This window comes from Jaculus jaculus, chromosome 5, assembly GCF_020740685.1.
Source record: "Jaculus jaculus isolate mJacJac1 chromosome 5, mJacJac1.mat.Y.cur, whole genome shotgun sequence".
Lineage (NCBI taxonomy): Eukaryota > Metazoa > Chordata > Mammalia > Rodentia > Dipodidae > Jaculus > Jaculus jaculus.
This window is the reverse complement of record NC_059106.1, coordinates 74,440,737-74,460,670: the sequence shown is the minus strand read 5'-3', so window position 1 is coordinate 74,460,670 and position 19,934 is coordinate 74,440,737. Positions and strand designations below refer to the sequence as shown.

Here is a 19,934-nt window from a genome sequence, read left to right as displayed (position 1 = left end):
CCTCAGGTAGCAGAGGTAGGAAGATTTCCCATAGTTTGAGGCAACCCTGAGAGTACATAATAAATTCCAGGTCAGCCTGAGTAGAGCAAGACCCTACCTCAAAAAAACAAAACAAAACAAATTATTTGCAAGCAGAAACAGAGAGACAGAATGAATGAGAATGGGCATGGCAGGGCCTCCCTACTTTGTGCATCTGTGTCTACGTGGGTACCAAGGAGTCAAACCTGGGTGGTTACGCTTTGCAGGCAAGCCTTTAACTTCTGAGCCATCTCTTGAGCCCTGTTGCAGCAATTAAATACATATATACACATATATATTATCGATTGCACTGCTCTCTCAGAATCACAAATATCAACTGTACTGAGGATCAAATATTCAGGACAGAAGCTGGGCGTGGCGGCACATGCCTTTAATCTCAGCACTTGAGAGCCCGAGGTAGGAGACTGCCTGCCTTGCCTGCTGTGAGTTCAAGGCCACCCTGAGACTACATAGTGAATTCCAGGTCAGCCTGGGCTATATTGAGACCCTACCTCATGAAACCAAATGATATATATTCACAACAGGAATCACCATCACTGCAAAGGAGATGCAGCTCAGCACTCCAGAGTGTTATCTATGTTTAACTTTTCTCTAAACTTTGCTCAAACACCATTCTCTCATGGAATTCTAAGTGTGTATCTTCAGGATCTTCATTAAACACATTCCTCTGTAACATTAATCACAACTTCATTTTTAAAAATTTATTTGTGAGAGAGAGAGAGAGAGAGAGAGAGAGACAGAGAGAGAGAGGGAGAGAAGGGGTGCACCAAGGCTTCTAGCCATTGCAAACAAACTCCAGATGCATGTGCCACCATGTGCATCTGGCTTACATGGGACATGGAGAATCAAACCTGGTTCCTTAGGCTTCACAGGCATGTGCCTTAACCGCTAAGCCATCTCTCCAGCCCACCAATGCAATTTCTTGAGTTGGTGGCACTATGTAGCCCTGGCTAGTTTCAAACTCACAATCCTCCTAAATCAGTCTATGAACTGCTGGGATTACAGACATGGGTCACCATGCCTTTTCTCAATTACAACTCAAACATTAGTGGAGCAACTGATTAGTATCTGTTTTCTTTGATAGAATATAAAATGCAAAAAGTCAGCTGGGTGTGGTGATGCACACCTTTAATCCCAGCACTGGGGAAGCCGAGGCAGGAGGACTGCCGTAGGCTTGAGGCCAGGCTGGCTACAGAATGAGTTGCAAGTCAGTCTGGACTAGAGTGAGACCCTGCCTTAAAAAAAAAAAAAAAAAAGCTAGACACATTCTTGTGCATACGAGTATTCGGTGTCTGGGCAATAAAAAAGAAAGACAGTAAGAAGGTGCTGATTAAAGGAATAAATTGTGATAAAAATGCTAGCAAAACAAACATCCTAAAATTCTGTGATCTCTAATATCAGAGGCAATGCAAGGGCAGCATTATATGATGTTTAAGACCATTATAGACAGCTGCTGGGTAAGATAATCTTGTACAAAAATTTTATGGTGTTGATTCTTTTCCTAGCTCCACAGCTGTGCTAGCCATGCGACCCTTGGCAGGTTATACAATTTCTCTGGGCTAGTTTCTCCATTTGTTAAATGGAAATGGACTCCCCCCTTATAGTATTTTAAAAATCAGTGATACATTTTTACTTATTTTCTGTATTATTTATTTATTTATTTATACATGTGTGTGAAGGGGGACACAACAGGGCCTCTTGGTGCTGCAAATGACCTCCAGAAGCACAAGCTACTTTTTTATGTCTGGTTTACATGGGTCTCTGGGAATTGTACCCAGGCCAGCATGCTTTGAAAACAAGGTCCCCCACCCTTTTTTTGGTTTTTCATGGTACAGTCTCACTCTAGCCCAAGCTGACCTGGAATTTGCTATGGGTGGCCTTGAACTCATGGCAATCCAACTACCTCTGCCTCCCAAGTGCTGGGATTAAAGGTGTGTGCCACTGAGAAATCTCGCTGGAATTGAGCTGATAACCTCCTCCATGTAGACCAGCTGACAGAAAGCTGGAAGAAGCCATTCTACATGTAGTTCAATGGGAGAAAGCGATACCACCAGTAAAGATACTGAACAGTGGACATTGCAAACTTTATAATTGACCAGCCAGGCCAAATGAGCCAATGGGTGCAATAGTGGCATGTCTGTCATGGTGGAAACCAACTGCCCTCCAGTTGGACTGGAGGCCCGCTCCACGGGGGGAAACACATCCCTGATAATGAAAACTTAAAACAGGAGTAGTCATGAGCCCTAGGGGTGTTAACATCTGCTGATGTCTGGAAAAATGTACATATTATGCTTATCAAACTGCCTAGTAAGCACTTCTCTTAATATTTATATCCTTATATTAACGTTACTCTCACTTTGGATAGAGAATCTTCTCTTTTCAGATGGCAGTGACTTTGGAATGACTCAGAAGGTATCATAGTGCTGGAAAGAAGTGACTGGAGTACTGAGTAACATCTTGATCACAGCTTCCAAGGCTCAGGGTCTAATGCGGAAGAGGTGGCAGAAAGAATGAGCCAAAGGAAGGGTAGGACTCCTTACAATGTGCTTCCTCCAGACACAAAATGGCCTGGATATCCATGACTTCATAGTGCCTGACACTACCTACACAAGACCATCATAAGAGGAGGAAAAGACCATGACATCAAAATAAAAGAGAGACTGATTGAGATGGGGAGGGGATATGATGGAGAATGGAATTTTGAAGGGGAAAGGGGGGGAGGATATTACCATGGGATACTTTTATAAATATGGAAAATGTTAATAAAAAATGAGAAAAAAATAAAACAAAACATTAAAAAATAAAAAGTAAAGGTATGCACCACCATGCCAGACAAAAACAAGCACTCTTAACTACTGAGCCATCTTCCTGACCTTAATAAGCCCTAGTAATACATAGTTAAAGGCAATTGGAAATAGGAAGCAATTTATCAATGATTTCCAAAAATTGTTTTTGTAAACTACAGACACAGCTTAATAATAAAGTGCTTGTCTGGCATGTGCAAAGCCCTAGGCTGGATCCCCAGCACTTCAAAAGAAACAAAACGGGCTGGAGAGATGGCTTAGTGGTTAAGCGCTTGCCTGTGAAGCCTGAGGACTCCGGTTCGAGGCCTGATTCCCCAGGACCCACGTTAGCCAGATGCACAAGGGGGCGCACGTGTCTGGAGTTCATTTGCAGTGGCTGAAGGCCCTGGCGCACCCAGAGTGTGTGTCTCTCTGTCTCTCTCTCTCTCTCTATTTGCCTCTCTCTCTGTGTTACTCTCAAATAAATAAATAAATGAACAAGAAAATTTAAAAAAAAGAAACAAAAAAATGATACTTTCAGGAAATATATATATCATAAAAAGGGAGGGAAGATAAAAAGTGAAGCTTCAGAAAGCTGGAATGCTTGGGTTAATGGAATAGCATGAATAAGATCCTTAGTTTGGTTCTCAACACTAAAACAAAAGAACACTAGACTCAGGTGTAGTGACAGATACCTTTAATCCCAACAGTCAGGGGTAGAGGTAGGAGGATTGTTGTGAGTTCAAAGCCAGCCTGTAACTACATAGTGAATTCCATGTCACAGTGGGCTAGAGTGAGACCCTACCCTAGGGCAGGTGGGAACACCAGAAAACATTTTAAAATATAAGTATAATTCTCAAAGAGTCCTTGATATAAATTTATATCCAAATGTAAGAGGCAAAATTAAGTTGCTTAAAGCTTAAACTGAACTGCTTAAAGCTGAAAACACTCTTAAAGTTAAATTGTTTTGGGGGGGCTTTGGGAGGATTAACATATAGCACGAAGACAGAATCTTACCACTGCTTTAAACAAATGCCTGGGGGTTGGAGAGATGGCTTAAGGGTTAAAGCTCTACCCTGTGAAGCCTCAGGACCCAGGTTTGATTCCCCAATACCTATATAGGCCAGATACACAATGTGGTGCATGCATCTAGAGTTTGTCTGCTATAGGCCCTGGTACACCCATTATCTATCTATCTATCTATCTATCTATCTATCTATCTATCTATCTATCTATCTACCTACCTACCTACCTACCTACCTACCTACCTACCTATCAATCAATCATCTATTTGCCCTGTCTCTCTCAAATAAATAATAACTTAAAAAATCTTTGTATATTTTTTAAATTGCATGAATAAATAAGAAGGGTTATCCACAGAGGAAATGCCCATCACGTATCTTCTTAAAGTTGCCCTGATTCAAAGACCAACAATGGTCCACAATAAGTGGAAACATTTGCTCTAGAACAAAGACTATCGTGTTGTCTAAAAATTCAGAAACTCAATTTGGAGAGCAATATATCTCCTCCAAGATAAGAAATGGCACCAGAAACTCTGTGAGGCAGAATTTGTATTTCTAGTAACTATTTTATGCTTTTCAAACACTTAGAAAATATTTTATTGATTTGCAGAGAGAGAGAGAGAGAGAGAGAGAGAGAGAGAGAAAATATGCTAGCTATGCACCAGTTTGTGCATCTGGCCTTATGTGGTATAGGAGATGTGAACCTGGGGGGTGGCAGCCTTTGCAAGAAAAGCACCTTTAGCTGCCGAACCATCACCTCAGCCTTCAAATGTGTGTGTGTGTTTATACTTTTATTTATTTATTTGAGAGAGAGAGGGAGGGAGGGAGAGGGAGGGCACCAGGGCCTGCAGCTGCTATAAACAAACTCCAGATGCATGTACCACCATATGAATCTGGCTTACGTGGGTTTTGGGGAAATCAAACCTGAGTCCTTTGGCTTTGCAGGCAAGTGCCTTAACTGCTAGGCCATCTCTCCAGCCCTCAATTTTTTTTTAAATTGCATTATCTCATTTTTGTGTCCTATCTCTCTCTACCTGACAAATCTGTAAGACTGTCAAGGCAAGCAAGCAGGCAGCACTATTTCTATAAAACAAATCAAAAATGAAATAAGGGGCTGGAGAGATGGCTTAGCGGTTAAACGCTTGCCTGTGAAGCCTAAGAACCCCGTTTTGAGGTTGGATTCCCCAGAACCCATGTTAGCCAGATGCACAAGGGGGCGCACACATGTGGAGTTCGTTTGCAGTGGCTGGCAGCCCTGGTGTGCTCATTCTCTCTCTTTCTCTGCCTCTTTCTCTCTCTCTCTGTCATTCTCAATTAAATAAATAAAAATGGAAAAAAAAATGAAATAAGGAGCCAGGTGTGGTGGCACACACATTTAGTCCCAGCACTTGGGAGGCAGAGGTAGAAGGATCTCTGTGAGTCCGAGACTACATAGTAAATTCCAGGTCAGCCTGTGCACTATCTTGGGAAAAAAAAAAAGAAAGAAAGAAAAGAAAAGAAGAGAAAGAAATAAGGGCTGGAGAGATGCCTTAGTTGTTAAGGCACTTGCCTGCACAGCCTAAACACACATGTTCTACTCCCTAGATCCCATTAAGCCAGAGGTACAAACTGATGCATAAGCAAGGTCACACATGCACCCCAGGTGGCATCTAGAGTTTGAATTCAGTAGCTGGAGGCCCTGGCATGCCAACTCCTTCTTTCTGTCTAAAAAAAGTCCAGTTTGTTGTGCTTACATCAAGGGAAGGGAAGAGAGGGAAGCAAAGAAGGGAGGGAGGGACAAACAAACATGGAGACAGGCATGGTGGCACAATGAAGGAAGAACTGATATAAAGTTGATATAAATGGTTACAATACTCATCTGCAATTAATGCAATAAATAGCTACATGATTTGAAAAATGCTACGAAACACTCAGCAAAAGAAAATTGAATTAAGGCCCCAGCAAGTTCTTTAGAATATCAATGGGGAATAGGAAATACCTTGTGCATGAAGACATCAAAATATTTCTTTAAGGTTGTAGATATGGCTCAGTGGTTAAGGTGCTTGCCAGCAAAACTTAAGGACCTGAGTTCAATTTCCTATTACCCACATAAAGCTACATGCACAAAATGGCACATGTATCTGGAGTGCCTCTGCAGTGGCTGAAGGCCCTGGCATGTGCATTTTCTCTACCTGTCTCTCTTCTATCTCTGCTTACCAAAAAAAAAAAAAAAAAAAAAAAAAAAAGTATGCTTTTGGAGATCATTTTTAGTGGCAGGAGGTGTGCTTCATTCTCTCTCTCTCTCACACACACACGCATACTCTCTGCCCATTTTTCTGTCTACCTCAAAAAAATTATACACACAGACACACACACACACACATACATACATACAGATATAGATATAGCTAGGAATGGTGTCATGCATCTTTAATGACAGCACTTGAGAGGCAGAAGTAGGATTGTTGTGAGAGTTTGAGGCCACCCCCAAGACTACATAGTGAATCCCAGGTCAGCCTGGGCTAGAGCAAGACCCTACCTCAACAGCAACAAAAACAAAAATTAGGGCTGGAGAGAGATGGCTTAGTGGTAAGGCACTTGCCCAAGTACCCAGGTTCAATTCCCTAATACACATCTATGGCAGATGCATCTGGAGTTTGTTTGCAGCAGCTAAAGGGCCTGACACACTCATTCTCTCTCTCTCCTGCCCTTCCTCTCTCTTAAATAGATAAATATATTTAAAACAGAAATAAATATTAAGATAATTTCATATTTATGCATTTTGAAAATTTGTTCCAAATGTTCATTTTATGATTCTTATTTAAGCTACACTTGGCATTTCTATGTTCTTGTTTACTTTTTCCTCTATTCCCAAACTGAATTCCCATTGGGTTCTGTTTTAAATGTATTTGCTACTTATCATTTATACCTAGTAACTGTGTCAATTCCCAATAGTGTTAAGACTGGTGAGTAAATTAGATCTTATTCATCTTTTCCTTTCTCCATCAAGAAAAGAAATAAGTATATGTTAATAAGTCTATCAGTCATATTATACACTGAAGATGCAGTTCATTCAGGATCAACACGGAAGCTACTATTCTGCCTAAGAACTCTGCTGACATACTTGTCTCTTTAAAATAAGCACTTCATGTTTAAAGCAGTTTACTTTTATGCATGGAAAACTATCTTTTCAAAGATTTCCCTTTCAGTAATGAATACAGAAATATTTACTTGACCACTACAACTTTAAAATTCTTTCACATATACAATGAAAATAACAACATCCAATTCTGTATCTTTCCAACCCTTAACTCTAGCATTTCATGGTACTCTTTTGATATCTACTAGTTTCTAAAAGGCCTCTCTCTTTAAGCACTGGGATGTGAATACTGGTTTTCACACGATCCAGTCAATTAATCTTAATTGTATGTGTCTGGCAAAATGATCCCCAGTAGAGTTTCTCATTACATATACCCATTACTGGGAAACCCACAGGTGCCAACATAAAGAACTTTTATTCCCAGCTGCTGCCTGCTTGTTAATTTAAATCATCTCCTGAACTCAGCTAAAGTATATGGCCAAAATGCAAATATACTACCTTTAAAAATATGCTGATTTGAAACTCCAAATAGTATCCAGCAATTCTAAGTACCAATTCTTTTAATTCTGTCAATATCAAAAGAAAGCATCACTAGGCGACACACTGTAGCAATGCCCCTTTTAAAATTGTTTTGTATGTTAAAAGTTTTGCACTGATAAATTTAATAGATCCAAATTATGATAAATATTTCAAGCCAGTTTTCCAGGTCTAGTGGTGCTTACCTTTAATCCTAGCAGTTGAGAGTTAGAGGAAGTAAGATTGCCTTGAATTTGAGGCCAGCCTGAGACTACATAGTGAATCCCAAGTCAGCCTGGGCTAAAGTGAGACCCTACCTTGGGGGGAGGGGGAAAGATAGCTGCATGTATATATAAAACTGCATGGCTGCATGGCTGCCTGCCTGCCTGCCTGCCTATATGTATGTATGTATGTATGCATGCACAGCAGTAAGCCTTGTAATCATAAGCCTTTAAACACTGAGCAGCCTCTTAACAAAACTTCATTTCAAATAAAGCTATAGCCAGGTATGAGAGTACATGCCTATAATCCCAGCACTTGGGAGGCTGTGATAAAAGGATCAGGAATTTGAGGCACCCTCCCCCAGGCTACATAAAGTTCAAGCCCAGACTAAGACACATAATGAAGTCCAGTTATATAGTACATAATGATGTTTCACAATCAGTGTGCACATGACAGTGTACAGCATAGGTGTAAGGTAAGCCATACCATATAACAACAATGACACAAAATGATACTGCCTAATTGTGCACCTCACAACACATTCTTATCATTTAGCAACACATGATTATACTTGGATGGATTTTTGACGGTCAGCTGGTCTATGCTGTAGAATAGTGGCAAATTACAGTTCCTTTAACACTTTCCTTGCAAACTCAAACACATTTGTTAAAAGGAATTAACTAAATAACCCCAGGACAAATTCTGATACTTGGTTTTGTTGTTTATGTAGTGCTGAGGACCATGTGCAGTATTCCACCAGCAGCTATCTAACCAACTCCTTTTCTTTTCTTTTTCAATAATAACTCTTACTATCAACAGCCTCGATGCCCCAACCAAAAGACACAGGTTTGCTGACTGGGTTAAAAAGCAGGATCCTTGGATTTGTTGCCTCCAAGAAACTCACCTTTGCACAAAGGATGGGCATTATCTTAGGGTGAAAGATTGCAAAACGGTGTTTTAAGCAAATGGGCCTAAAAACAAGTAGGGGTCACTATACTAATATCTGACATCAGACTAACATTAGTTAGAAAAGATAAGGAAGTTCACTTTATATCCATTAAAGGGATACTACAAAAGGAGGACATTACAATCCTTAGAAGACATGCACCTAACATGGGGGCTCCCAATTCCAAACAAATACAATTAGAATCAAGGTCACAGATAACACCAAACACAGTTGGATGACTTCAACACCCAACTCTCATCAAGTGACAGGTCATCCTGGCAAAAAATAAACAAAGAGGCATCTGGATTAAATTAGGTCACAGAGCCGGGCATGGTGGCGAATGCCTTTAATCACAGCACTCAGGAGGCAGAGGTAGGACAATTGCTGTGAATTCCAGGCCACCTTGAGACTACAAAATGAATTCCAGGTCAGCCTGGACTAGAGTGAGACCTTACTTCAAAAAACCAAACTAAATAAATAATAGTAATAAACAGATAAATGAGATCATAGAGCAAATAGACCTAACAGATATATACAGGACTTATTAACAAGTATGGTGATATAAGCACTTATAAAAATCTCTCAACTAAAAAATGTCCAGGCCCAGATGGATTCACTGGTGAATTTTACCAGACCTTCAGGGAAGAACTAACACCACTGCTTGTCAAACTTTTCCATAAAATAGAAAAGAAAGGAATCCTACTGAACTCCTTCTATGAAGCCAGCATCCCCTTGATACCCAAACCAGGCAAAGATAGAGCAAAAAAAGAAAATTACAGACCAATCTCCCTCATGAACATAGATGCAAAAATTCTCAACAAAATATTGGCAAACAGAATACAAGAATATATCACATAGATCATTTACTCTGAGCAAGTAGACTTTATCCCAGAGATGCAGGGATGGTTCAACATATACAAATCAATAAATGTTATACATTATACAAATGGACTGAAGGACAAAAATCACATGATCATCTCATTAGGTGCAGAGAAAGCATTTGACAAAATCCAACATCCCTTCATGATAAGAGTCCTACAGAGACTGGGAATAGAAGGAACATGTCTCAACATAATAAAGTCTATTTATGACAAACCTACAGCCAACATAATACTAAATGGAGAAAAACTTGAAGCTTTTCCACTGAAATCAGGTCAAGACAAGGGTGTCCACTGTCCCCACTTTAATATAGTACTGGAAGCCTTAGCCATAGCAATAAGGCAAGAGACACACATAAAAGGGATACAAATTGGAAAGGAAGTGATCAAGTTATCATTAGTTGCAGATGACATGGTTCTATACATAAAGGACACAAAAGACTCTACCAGCAAAGTGTTAGAGCTAATAAACACCTGTAGCCACGTAGCAGAATACAAAATAAACACACAGGAAACAGTAGACTTCCTATATGCTAATAACAAACACATAGAGGATGAAATCAGAGAATCACTCCCATTCACAATTGTATCAATCAATAAATAAATAAAGTACCTTGGAATAAACCTAAAGGAAGTGAAGGATCTCTACAATGACAACTTTAAAACACTCAAGAGAGAAATTGCAGAAGACACTAGAAAGTGGAAAGACATCCCTTGTTCTTGACTCGGAACAATCAATATTGTGAAAGTGGCAATCTTATCAAAAGCAATCTACACATTTAATGCCAATCCCTATTAAAGTTCCAATGGCATTCTTCATGGAAATAGAAAAAAAAAAATCCAAAAATTCATTTGGAAGCACAAAAAAATCTCAAATATCTGAAAGAATTTTGAGCAACAAAAATAAGGATGGTGGTATCACCATACCTGATTTTAACCTACATTATAGAGCCATAGTATCAAAAACACCAAGGTATTCTGTCAGCAGTTCAATGGGAGAGAGAGAAATCACCAGTGAAAATACTCAACAGTGGACACTACAAGTCTTAAATTTTGCCAGCCAGGCCAAATGAGCCAACAGGTGCAATAGTGGCATATCTGTTATGGGGAAACCGACTGTCCTCTAATTGGACTGGAGGCCTGCTCCGTGGGAGGGAATACATCCTTGATACTGAAAATTTAAAACAGGGGTAGTCATGAGCCCTTAGGGGTGTAACATCTGCTGATGTCTAGATAAGCGTATATACTATGCTTATCAAACTGCCCAGTGAGCACTTCTCTTAATGTTCATACCTGTATATTAATGCTGCTCTCGCTTTTGGCAGAGAACCTTCTCTTTTCAGATGGCAGTGACCTTGGTATGACTCAGAAGGCATCATGGTGCTGAGAAGAAGTGACAGAGGAGTGCTCAGCACTGAAATATCTCTATCAAGATATCCAAGGCTCAGGGTCCATTGAGAAAGAGGTGGCAGAAAGAATGTAAGAGCCAAAGGGTAGGACTCCCCACAATGTGCTCCTCCAGACACAAAATGGCCTGGACATCCATGACCTCGCAGTGCCTGACACTACCTACACAAGACCATAATTATAGGAAGAAAAGATCATGACATCAAAATAAGAGAGGTAGATTAAGAGGGGGAGGGGATATTATGGAGAATGTAGTTTCAAAGGGGAAAGTGGGGGGAGGGAGGGCATTACCATGGGATATTGTTTACAATCATGGAAGTTGTTAATAAATTTAAAAAAATCATCATGGTACTGGCACAAAAATACGCACATAGATCAATGAAATAGAATAGAGCACACAGTCTAGTCTGGGTAGCTACAGCCACCTAATCAACAAAAATGCCAAAAATACTCATTGGAGAAAAGACAGCCTCTTCAGCAAACAGTGCTGGAAAACTAGATAGACACTGTGAAAGACAGGACAGAAATAATTTGCCAGGGTATAGGGAGGAATGCTATGGAACACTGTCTTCTAGACACGACAGCCTTGCATTTATGACCCCATAGTAACTATTGTTACTTGTACAATATTGGGTCTATCAACATTTTCTCATGGATGGTGAAGGTGAGCATGAGGCCCCCACCCCTCCCTGAAGAATTTTTGACAGTTAATGGTTGTAAGAGAAATGGTAGACATAAGCAGGGCATGGAGGTACACACCTTTAATCCCAGAACACAGGAGGCAGAGGCAGAAGGATCACTGTGAGTTTGAGGCCACCCTCAGTCTACATAGTGAATTCAGAGACACTACCTCAAAAAACAAAATTAAAAAAAAAATGGCTGACATTTTCTTCAGTTATAGCCACTGGGGATAAGGTGCATATGCTCTGGTAAATAATTCCAATTGTGCTCTAAAGGCAACCTAATTAAATACGCTTGAGGACACACATACACAGAACATCAAAGTTGAAGAGACACTAATTGGGAAGAAGGAATTCAGTGGTAGGGGGGTAAAGTCAATAAAGAGAACTATGTGTAAATTACATTAGAGACAGTAGAATAGGTATAGGCAATGTTATTATAAAATTTAAGAATACAGAATAGAAGCATATTGTTGGGATGCCTACATTTAGTAAGAAACTTCAAGGTAGAAATACAATGAGATGCCAGGTGAAAGAAATCTGAATAGTGACTAAGAAAATTAAAAAGTAGGTGATGAATCCCAGCACTTGGAAGGCAGAGGGAGGAGGATCACCATGAGTTCAAGGGCACCCTGAGATTACATAGTGAATTTCAGGTCAGCCTGAGCTAGAATGAGACCCTACCTCAACCCCCCCACCCAAAAATAACAGGTGATGAAATAAAGCCTAAGCAACACCCCCACACACACTGCACACATAATTTGTCAAAAACACATAAAATGGGGCTAGGACAATGGCTTGGTGAATAAACTACTCACTAAGCAAGTGTGAGGACTTGAGTTCAGATCCCCAGAACCCACATAAAGCCAGGCACAGGAGCTCATATCTGTAATCCCAACACGCCTATGTCAAGATGGAAGGCAAAACTACCAGAATCCCCAGAAGCTCACGGGCCATCTAGTTTGGCATAAACAGCAGTAAACAAGAGACCTCCCTCCAAGGTGCAAAGAATGGATTAATATCTAACGTTGTCCTCTGACCTCCACACAGTACTGTTGCGTAAGTACACCCATGTTCATGTACATGAATAATGAAAAACTAAACATGGATAAAGAAAAAGAGTAACTGAAGATTTTGTTGTTGTTGTTGTTTTAAGGATGTAACATAGGACTGGGGAGAAACCACAATTGGAAATGTGCTCATTTTGCAAACAAAAAAAGAAAATATGCCAGGTATGGTGGTGCATGCCTTTAATTGGGAGGTAGAGGTAGGAGGACTGCTGTGGGTTTGAGGCTAGCTACCCTGAGACTACCGAGTGAATTCCAGGTCAGCCTGGGCTAGAGAGCAAGACCCTACCTCACCAAAAAAAAAATAAATAAATAAAATAAAATCGCCATCTCAACCATGTTGTTATCCATGGTATCGTTTGGTTATTTATTGTTCAGAATAGGGACTCTAAGAGTCCTTCACTTGTCTGCTTATAGAGTTAAAGTGTATGAAACTAAATCTTAGCAGAGTTAAAATTAGTCTCGCTCTCTTTACCCCTTGCATCATTATTAAATTTTCTTTTAAGTTACAAATGCTTACCCAGATTATAACTATGAATTTTTGCATTACCCAAAGTAGTACCTTTAGTACTTTAAGAGGCACTTTCACATTTGTAGATTTCATCACCCAAACAAGTAAATCCATGTGTATGCCCAGTAATTACTTACTTTACAAGCTCACCTATAAAACAACATTAAATTCCATCTGATGAACAACTAAATATACAACCAAAGCAATACTTTCCAGTAGCCTGAAAATGAATACTGGCTTTCATCCTGTAGGCAAAAATAAGTCATGCGACCCTATACAATTGCCTTGTAGCAAGTATTAGTAAAAAGGTATACTTACCTCCTTAATAGCATCTTCACTAGGGAGCATGGCACATAAACATGTGATATAGGCTTGCTGAAATGATGACACATGTGAAATTTCTGTAGATTCTGCACATAGCTTTGATAAAGTAGTGGCTTGTGGGATGCAGTTAGATTTCAACAAATGTTTTATTCGCAGTTGTAGAAAAGAAGGTCCTTCTAGCGCAATCAACTTATTAACTAGAAAAAAAGAAAAAAATAATAATGTGACACCATACCACATACCATGCAGACTGAAGATGATAGTTTCTTGTCTTTTTTTCTTGTTGATGCGTCTCTATGTCTCTTTTTAATTTTCCTTTTGGTAGGATCTCATAAAGTTCAGGCTGGCCTAGAACTGACTATGAGCCAAAGATGACACTGAATTCCTACTTCTGCTTCCCAAGTGCTAGGATGACAGGTGTGCATTATTATGGTCAGTTTGTTTTATTTTAATAAAACTTCAATTGATATACATGAAAAGCTTGTTCTGGTCTCTATATTCATTAAAAAAAAAGAATATGAAGCTAATGACTTCCATATTAATTAGTCATTCTGAACACCAAACCTTTTATTAAAACTGCCCACATTTTACCAAAATGAATTATGTGACCATATCCCCCCTCATTTTTTTTTAATATTTATTTTTAAGGAGAGATAATGAGATTAGTAACTAGAGCTGCTGCTGCTTTTTGTTTTTCAAGGTAGGGTCTCTGGCCCAGGCTGACCTGGAACTCACTATGTAGTCTCAGGGTAGCCTCAAACTCATGGCGATCCTTCTACCTCTGCCTCCCAAGTGCTGGGATTAAAGACATGCACTACCACGCCCAGCATAACTAGAGCTTCTTGTTGCTGAAAATGAACTACAAATGCATGTACCACTTTGTGCACCTGGCTTTATGTGGCTACTGGAGAATTCAACTGGGGCCTCCAGACTTTGCAAACATGTGCCTTTAACAGCTAAGCCACTAGGCTAGTAAGGAATACTGCAAATTTAAGCATAAATTAAAGAAAAGGAAGTAACCTATGTAACGATCAAACTTTATCAACTGAACACTTTTGAGGTACCAAGAGTTCTTATATACCTTCACACCACCACCAAGGCAAGTATTATTATCCCCAGTTTAAGGTTAGAAAAATTAATATTCAGATAAGTTAGGTAACTTGCCAAGGATTCCAAAGCCAGTGGTGCTGTTTCCTCTAAACCAGGCTTTTCTCAAAGTGTGTTCCACCGATTAAAAGACCTGAGAGATAGCCCTAGAAAAAAAAAAGGATTCCTTGGTCAAATCTCTGAACAGTCCTGCAATTAAAAAAAAAAAAAAACCCAAAAAACTGTTCATGTATACTTAACCCAATGTTACCCAAACTGATTTGACCAGAGAACCCTTTTACATTAGTAGCACCTGGTGAGATATCTATTCCTTGACTAGCACATGCTTTGAAATTTCTGCACTGACCATTAATGAACACTATGAGTTTCAGTGCTCTGGACAAGTCATCTATTTCTGAAAAGCTACTCAACAAGGATGTTCTACTACATAGTATTACTCAGTGGACAAAAGATGAAACTATGGCATGCCAGGCCAAGTGAATAAAACTGTGTTAAGTGCTTAATCTAAGTCACTGTCTCTCAGACTTGAAAGTGTTTTCTGCCACACCTGGGGAGCTTATTAAGTGCAGATTCTGATTTATTTTGAGATGAAACCTTAAATTTTGTATTTAACAACCAAAAATTAAAAAAAAAAACCCACAGGCTAGAGAGATGGCTTAGCAGTTAAGGCCATTGCTTATGAAGCCTAAGGACCCATGTTGGACTCTCCAGATCTCATTAAGTCAGACATATGAGATGATGCAAGTGCTCAAATGTGCACAAGGTGGCACACATGTCTAGAGTTCCATTGCAGTGGCTGGAGGCTCTGAGGCACCAATTCTCTCTCTCCCCCTCCCACTCATAAAAAAAATCTGTTATGACTGTTATGACTCTACTGTGTATCTGCATTAACCACAGTTTTATATATTTTTAAGATTATCCAAGCAGACAATTCACTGTCTATGTAAGTTCATTTGTATATATACACACATATAGTGCATTAGGCAGGTAGAGTTTGGATCTCAGTACATGATTTTGGTTTAAAATTATATAGAATGAGAACCAAGTGGTGGTGGTACATGCCTTTAATCCCAGCACTTGGGAGGCAGATGTAGAATTGCAGAGAGCTCAAGGACACCCTGAGAATACATAGTGAATTCCAGGTCAGTGTGGGATAGAGCAAGACCTTACCTCAAAAAACCAAATCTATAGATTGGGCTGGAGAGGTGGCTTAGCAGTTAAAGCATTTGCCTGCAAATTTGCCAAAGGACCTAGGATCAATTCCCCAGTACCCATGAAAATCCAGATGCACAAGGGGGCACATGCATCTTGAGTTCATGTGTATTGGCTGGAGGACCTGGCACCCTCATTCTCATTCTCTCTTTCTCCCCTGCCTATTTCTCTCTCAAATAAATAAAAGAAAAATTAAATACAAAAAAAACCCCATTCTCTATCTGCCTCCTTTTCTCTCTCAAATAAAATTAATTAAATATAAAAATATAAATAAAAAAGCTTGGCGTGGTGGTACACACCTTTAATCCCAGCACTCAGGAGGCAGAGGTAGGAGGTTGTCGTGAGCTTGAGGCCACCCTGAGACTACATAGTGAATTCTAAGTCAGCCTGGACTAGAGTGGGACCCTACCTTGATAAACAAAACAAACAGGCTGAAGAAATAGCTTAGTGGCTAAGGCACTTGCCCACAAAGCCAAAGGACTCAGGTTCTACTTCCCAGTACCCACGTAAGCCAAATGCACAAGGGGGAGGATGCATCTGGAGTTTGTTAGCAGTGGCTAGAGGCCCTGGCACACTCATTCTCTCCCCCCTCCCGCCTATTTCTCTCTCTCTCTCAAATAAATAAAAGATATTTAAAAAAAGAAAAATAAAACAAACTATATCCACATATATACATATATTCCATAATACATAGCTAAGGTCAAAAAGCATGAAGGAAGTCTCAGAGTTAGTAAAATTGACAAAATAAACACCAAAGCCTCCTCCCAAAAGCTACTCAATGCTTCTTTTTGCAATAATATGTTCTCTCGGGCTGGAGAGATGGCTTAGTGGTTAAGCGCATGCCTGTGAAGCCTAAGGACCTCGGTTCAAGGCTCCATTCCCCAGGACCCACGTTAGCCAGATGCACAAGGGGGCGCATGCATCTGGAGTTCGTTTGCAGTGACTGGAGGCCCTGGCGTGCCCATCTCTCTCTGTCTCTCTGCCTCTTTCTCTCTGTCTCTCTGCCTCTTCCTCTCTGTCTGTTGCTCTCAAATAAATAAATAAAAATCAACAAAAAATTTAAAAAAATAATAATATGTTCTCTCCAAAATAAAATTAATGACAATATTCTCTCACAATACCCCTTTCCCACAAGGAAAGCTCAATTCAATTTAATTCCTCTATGCTATTTCATATCACAGTCTGCCCTCTGTGTCCAAAATAAAGTGTGGACTAGGTATATAGTTCAGTGGTAGAACACTTGCCTAGCATCAACAAAATTCTGGGTTTAGGTCCAGCACCACAGCAGAAGGGAAAGAAGAAAAAGAGGTTGTAGAGCTGGAGTAAAGGTACAGTGACTAAAGAACTTGCCACCCACGTATGACTGAGTACTTGAGTTCAGATCCCCACAGCCCACACAGCTTGATGCTATAGCACCACCACCTGTCATCCTATTGTGCCTAGGATGAGAAAGGAGGCAAAAAGAAGAGGATCATGCAGAAGCTCTTGGGTTGGTAGACTGGTGGATCACAGGAGTGAACAACAAAGATAACTTGACTCAAACAAGGTAGAAGGCAAGGACAGAAACCTGAGGTTGTCTTCTTACCTCCCTAAGTTCCCTATGGCATACGTAGACATGCACTCACACCCATGAATATGTATGCACACACACACACAAACAGAGGAAATAAAAATCTATAGGAATCATGATACTTACATATACACCTTATTTAAGGTTCAAGGTCCAAATATAAAGGAGCCCTACCCAGAAGCCATAGATTAATAATGAAAATCCCAGTGTCAGGGGTAGACTACCTTCTTAGAAGTAGTTTGACAGGAAGTCTTCACAGCCTCTCCGCCCTAAATAATAAAGGTGACTGCCACATCTGTTTGTTGCTCACCAGAATAGATGGTAAGCTGCTGTTGCTAAAAATGCCACCTGCTTTGGTACAGAACACAGAGCAACCAAGCTGGAACCAGAATAGATAGCTTTCTCCCTATTACCTAGCTCATATAGTGGCAGAGGGTGCTATGCAAGCTGCTGGGGGAGGACTGTCATCAAAAGTATTACCCAGCTGTTATCTCTGTGCTACACTATGAAACCAGCTAGGCAACAGGTAACCACTGATGCAATAACGGTACTTTAGTAATGGAGGTAACCAAGTGCTTTCTGATTGGGAGCTGAGGCTCATTCTAAAGGAGGGAATCTGCACCTAATACTGTGAACCTGGTCAAAGGCCTGGCTAGAAAAGACACAGCCCTAGTGAAGAAGCCACCACTGTTGTGCCTTCTAAATATCCACAACTGGGCTGGAGGGATGGCTCAGTGGTTAAGGCATTTGCCTGCAAAGCCAAATCTTTTAAAATATCTATGCTTATGCTCACATATTAGTGCTGCTGTGATCTCTGGTCAGAGAGGCTCCGTAACTATAGATTCATAAGTGGTCAAAGTGCTTTGAATAAAAGACCTATGAGTGCTCAGCCATAAGTGGGACATCTTTATCACCCTCCCCCAAGGCTCAGGGAACACTGCAGAAGAAGAACAAAGACCTGGAGGAAAAATTGGGATGATGTGGAACACTATCTCTGGAGCATGACACTGTACTTCCAAGTCTTGATTTCACAGCAGTTGTGATTACTGGCAAAAAAAACTTGCACACGACTGGGTCAGTCAACATGCTGGGGGAAGGAGTAGCAATGAGGATCTATAGGTAGATAATGGCAGCTAGGAAGGAGATGCCTACTTATTTTTTTTGTTTGCATATACTTTTTATTTATTTAATAAAAAATTTTTGTATATTTATTTTCAAGCAGAAGGAGATAGAAAAAAGACAGAGAATGGGGAGACGCCTACTTATTAACAAAAATTTATTATAAAACAAAAAGTGGAAGCCAGACGTAGAAGGATCACCATGTGTTCAAGACCACCCTGAGACAACATAATGAATTCCAGGTTAGCCTGGGCTATGGTAAGACCCTACCTCAAAACACACACAAAAAAAGGGGGGGAGGGGGCAGTGCTAGGAGGATTGCTTAGTGGTTAAAGATACTTGCTTGCAAAGTCTGTTGATCTAGGCTCAATTCAAGCCACCTACATACACCAGATGCAACAACAACAAAAAAAAGTGGCCCATGCATCTGGTCCTGTTGTGTGTATGTGTGCAAACATAAAATAGAGAAAAGGTGGCTTTTGTGACTGGGAAGATGGCTCAGTGGATAAAGTGAGCATTGCTCAAGCTGGAGTGCCTTGGGTTTGATCCCCAGACCCTACACACAAAAGTTGGAAGCCATGTTAGGCTTCTGTAATCCCCGCAAGTTGACTGTAAGATGGAAGGTGGAGGAAGAAGACTTTCCCAGAAACTAGTGGCAAGAACAGAGCAAGAATCCAGAGTGACAGAAGGCATCATGGTGCTGGAAAGAAGTGACTGGAGTGCTCAGTACTGCAGTATCTCTATCACACCTTCCAAGGCTCAGGGTCTACTGCAGAAGAGGTAGCAGAAAGAATGGAAGAGCCAAAGGAAGGGTAGGACTCCTTACAACGTGCTTCCCCCCAGACACAAAATGTCCTGGATATCCATGACCTCACAGTGCCTGACACTACCTCCACAAGACCACCATAAGAGGAAGAAAAGATCATGACATCAAAATAAGAGAGACTGATTGAGATGGGGAGAATGGAGTTTCAAAGGACAAAGGGGAGGGAAGGGTATTACCATGGGATATTTTTTATAATCATGGAAGTTGTTAATTAAAAAATAAAAAGTAAAACAAACAAAAAGAATAAAAAGAATCCAGAGTGAGAAATGCTACCTCAAGTGAATTGGACAGGTGAGGTTCAACTCAACAGTTGTCATCTGATCTATACACACTAAGTATTAATTTTAAAATATTTTATTTTTATTTATTTGACAGAGAAAGAGAGAAGGAGAGAGAATGGGTGCTCCAGGGCCTTCAGCCACTGCAAGTGAACTCCAGATGCATGCACTCCCTTGTGCATCTGGCTTACGTGGGTCCTGGGGAATTGAACCTGGGTCCTTTGGCTTTGCAGGCAAATGCCTTAACCGCTAAGCCATCCCTCCAGCCCTAAGTATTAATTTTAAAAGGCAGCTTTTGGGGCACATGCCCGTTACTACCTTACTACCATATTCTCAGGAGTGCCTTTC

General features: G+C 40.4%; 1 protein-coding gene across 1 annotated transcript in view; it reads right to left on the bottom strand.

The window, feature by feature from the left end:
• Positions 1-19,934, bottom strand: part of Rlf (RLF zinc finger) — a 76,188-nt gene that overhangs the window by 20,151 nt on the left and 36,103 nt on the right. Inside the window, exon 5 of the mRNA XM_004665294.2 lies at positions 13,469-13,671. Within this exon, the coding sequence (XP_004665351.1) occupies positions 13,469-13,671 (203 nt within the window). The remainder of the gene's footprint in view (positions 1-13,468; positions 13,672-19,934) is intronic.